The sequence below is a fragment of the Trachymyrmex septentrionalis genome, unplaced genomic scaffold (assembly GCF_001594115.1).
Source record: "Trachymyrmex septentrionalis isolate Tsep2-gDNA-1 unplaced genomic scaffold, Tsep1.0 scaffold19, whole genome shotgun sequence".
In the NCBI taxonomy this organism is placed as follows: Eukaryota; Metazoa; Arthropoda; class Insecta; order Hymenoptera; family Formicidae; genus Trachymyrmex; species Trachymyrmex septentrionalis.
In genome coordinates this window covers 4,643,598-4,647,331 of record NW_017305071.1, presented here as the reverse complement: position 1 = coordinate 4,647,331, position 3,734 = coordinate 4,643,598, and the positions used below count along the sequence as shown (strand labels likewise).

Below are 3,734 nucleotides of genomic sequence, written 5' to 3'. Positions count from 1 at the left end.
ATCAAAAGATTATATAATATAATATCAAGTTTAGACATAACGCATCATTATCAGATAATTTATCATAAGAAAAAATTTCTTTATTAAAATTTCTTTTATTAAATGATTGCTTCAAAGTAATAAAGGTATCGATCATCCCAGTAAATGAAATGGAATTATTGAATAAACAGAAACTGAATTGAATATATGAAATAAAAAAGAATTAAGAAAAATTAAAAAATTTGTCAGAATACTGAAGATAACTGAATAAAAGAATGAAACGTATATTATCACTGTCTTAATGAATTGATAAATTATAATTTCGCTGTAATAATTGGCGTAGGCTTTTTATATTCCTTTGCCAAATTAAGTTTGATTTAGTTGAAAGCCGTTATACAATTTGTGAAAAAGAATTAATTTTTAGCCAAAATGTGAATTCTTTTAAATCCCATTCAACGATCCTTGTCCCATTCCATTTTATTTATTGGGATACGAGCAATAAATCACACAAAATTCTCGGTCTCCCCTATATCTATAATCTATATATAGGGTTATGACTGATAAACGGATTCGTGAGAGTCGTCGATACTCAACAAATCTCAGTTTCTTTTATCGCCATGTTTTTGATATACGATAATGTTATTATTGGTTAAAGTTTATCGGAATCTTCCCCTCTTTTTTTATCGTACCTAGTGAAGATCTCTCTAGTTCTGATCGAGTCAGTCTGTTCTCTAAACTGCTAATAACACATTTCCGACTTGTCTGTAAATTTACCCGTATTATCATTGAATGAAGTTTAGAAAGAAGGTCAGAAGATAGTTGTCGAACCTTTTTAATACTTTACATATTACGGTGCGTCTCGCTCGTAAGAAAACTCATAATTTGCTTCATAACACAACATGTCTTTCCAAAATTTAAAAGTAGAGCGTATAGAAGACCAATTGATGATTACTTTATCGAAATTGTATCCAATTCACAAGCCCGATGCTTTAGTTAAGATCGGAGAGAAGAAGTGGTCTATGTCAGATAACTACATTGAGAACGGTGACAAAATTTATAATTTTGAAATTCGTCCGGATGATACATGGGTCGTTACTTATCCTCGATCAGGTAAGTTATCTTTGCCTTAATAAGACATCATCATTTTTTATAATATTAAATTTTATTTGTTTTTTAAAAGAAATATATTTTATTTTAATTTAGTGCATACTAATTTTAGTTCTTTTTTAAATTTTAACTTCTTAGCAAATAGAGATATAACTACAATATAATATATAGAAATAACATATGTTTTGTCTAAACTATTTTCATATTTAGAGATATTAAAGAAATTTTCTTCAGAGATGCTAAAGATTTTGCGAGTTATTAACATGTCGTGATTCATTGCTCAATGTTTCGTGCTGAATTACTGCACTTCTTGTTCTGATGCAGTGAACAGCAAATTTCACGAAACATGAATGTCAGCAACACTAAAGAAAAAATATCCCAATAAACTGATCAATAACTGATGAAATATCATGAATTAATCAGTTTATTGGAACAATTTTTCTTAAGGAAAATGCGCATATTTATCGAAAAGTAAAGTGTGAATACAATATATATAGATCTTAAACTATACATAGAAGTTACAGAAAATATCATGATTTCAGAATTCATGAAATTAAAATATTTAATATCTTCAAACGTTGACAAAATGTTAATAAAATTCATATTGTGTTGATTAGGTACAACTTTGATGCAGGAACTCGTATGGTTGGTAGCGAACGACATGAACTTTGACGAAGCGCAACGAAGAACTTTATCAGACAGATTTCCCTTTATAGAGTATATTTTATATAAATATTATAGAAATAAATAAAATTCGCATTTTCTAGATTCATAATACGATGGAAAACAAATTTTTGCATGATTTTCAATGCAATTTTTGCGTCGAACTTGCGTCTAAAACTGTAAAAATTCAACAACAACTTTAATTGTACATATTTCAAATTTGATGAAAAATTCAGAAAAGTTGAATATTCATTTTATACTGTTTTTACAAATTTAAAAAAAATCACGAAAATATTGTTATTTCAGAAAACACTATACTACATAAAAACATTTTTTCTTTGTTTTAGCATGGAAATATTATCAGATAGTCAAGAAATGTTGACCATCATGTCTAATAAAGAAAAGAAAAATATAGATAAGTATACTGTCAAATTCGTGCAAAATCAATTGTCGCCACGTTTTATTAAAAGTCATTTGCCTCTTGAACTATTGCCGACAGTCATAAACAGCGATTGCAAGGTATTTACAACTAAATATTTTTTAAATTAAATATACATTTAATTATAATATTTACAAAATGTACTATATTTATGAAAACGGAAAACTATATTAAATTGAAGTAAATAATTTATTTGAAATTGTCATTAAAATTCATTAAGGAATAAAACTTATATATATTAAAAGATTTCTTATAAAAATTGGATTTAACACGTTTATAACATCGAACATTCTGTGTATGAATTGCTGTATTCAATCTATTTGAAATGATATCAAAATATTTTTACATATTAATTTATATGTTAAAAAAATGAAAGAGATTTATATACTTTTCAAAAACATTGTTTTTATTTATAGATCATCTATGTTGCTCGAAATCCAAAAGATGTAGTAGTCTCATATTATAATTTCCAAAAAGATTACAAACTTTACCAGTACCAAGGGACTTTTGAACAATTCTGTAATAATTTCATGGATAATCACGGTAAGTTTGCAAGTTCTCGATCGTTAATTTCGGTAACTTTTGCTTATATTTCTTATTATTTCAGTCCACTATAGTCCATATTGGGAACATATAAAGGAAGCTTGGGCAATGAGGCATAAAGCAAACTTGCTGTTCCTTTTCTACGAAGATTTGATAAAAGTGAATTGAGAAAAACTCTAGTATTATATAATATCCTAAAAAAATTTCCGCTATTTTTTAGATAAAGATCGTAAAAGATTTAAAATACATATTTAAGAACATCAAACTTTAAGACATTATAATTTCTAAAGATAACATTTCCATTTATGATGCTTAGGATTTACCTGCAATCATCAAGACGATCGCCGTGTTTTTCGATAAGGCTTATAGCAATGAGCAAATTGTCAAGTTAATGGAGCATTTAAAGATAGAAAACTTCCGGAAAAACCCTATGGTAAATCAACCAAGTCCTAGATCGGTGATGGAACCCAAACAGTTTGTTCGAAAAGGAAAAGTAAATGCTTGGAAAGAAACATTCACACCAGAGATAGAGGAAAAATTTAATAAGTGGATCGCTGATAATTTAAAAGATACAGATCTAAGATTTCCAAACTAAATCTATAATTATAATTGTAAAAAATTCAATTCTTTATTAAATTTTGTTACAGATTAAAAAATCTAAATTTTTAAGAAATGGCAAAATTTCTTTTAATGTTAAAAATTAAATTAAAAGAAATTTTGCCATTTTCTCTTTAAAAGTTTAAATTAATTACTCATCTATAATAAAATTCAAAAAATAACTACGTATCTTTTACAATTATAATTATTTTTATATATCAAAGCTAATATAAATTGAAAATAATGAGAATTGAAGCTAATATGGTTGAACAGCATTTTACAAATTATTTCACTGGATTGTAATTATTTATGTTACGTTTTATAGGTGTAATGTGCATCCCTTATATAAATTTATATTATATTGTATTAATATAATAAAAATATATAAATATATATATATATATTT

At 26.2% G+C, this 3,734-nt stretch overlaps 1 protein-coding gene across 2 annotated transcripts in view; it reads left to right on the top strand.

Annotated features, from left to right (window-relative positions):
* LOC108746798 (sulfotransferase 4A1-like) overlaps positions 1-3,326 on the top strand; it is a 4,568-nt gene extending 1,242 nt beyond the window's left edge. The window contains exons 1-6 of one of the 2 annotated variants that reach the window (XM_018483761.1): positions 678-1,089; positions 1,704-1,803; positions 2,097-2,268; positions 2,605-2,731; positions 2,796-2,890; positions 3,048-3,326. In XM_018483761.1, the coding sequence (XP_018339263.1) occupies positions 879-1,089; positions 1,704-1,803; positions 2,097-2,268; positions 2,605-2,731; positions 2,796-2,890; positions 3,048-3,326 (984 nt within the window). In that variant the 5' untranslated portion in view covers positions 678-878. Of the gene's footprint in view, positions 1-677; positions 1,090-1,703; positions 1,804-2,096; positions 2,269-2,604; positions 2,732-2,795; positions 2,891-3,047 lie in introns of those variants that run through there. The other variant, XM_018483762.1, reaches the window with a different exon arrangement.
* The last annotated feature ends 408 nt before the right edge of the window (positions 3,327-3,734 follow it).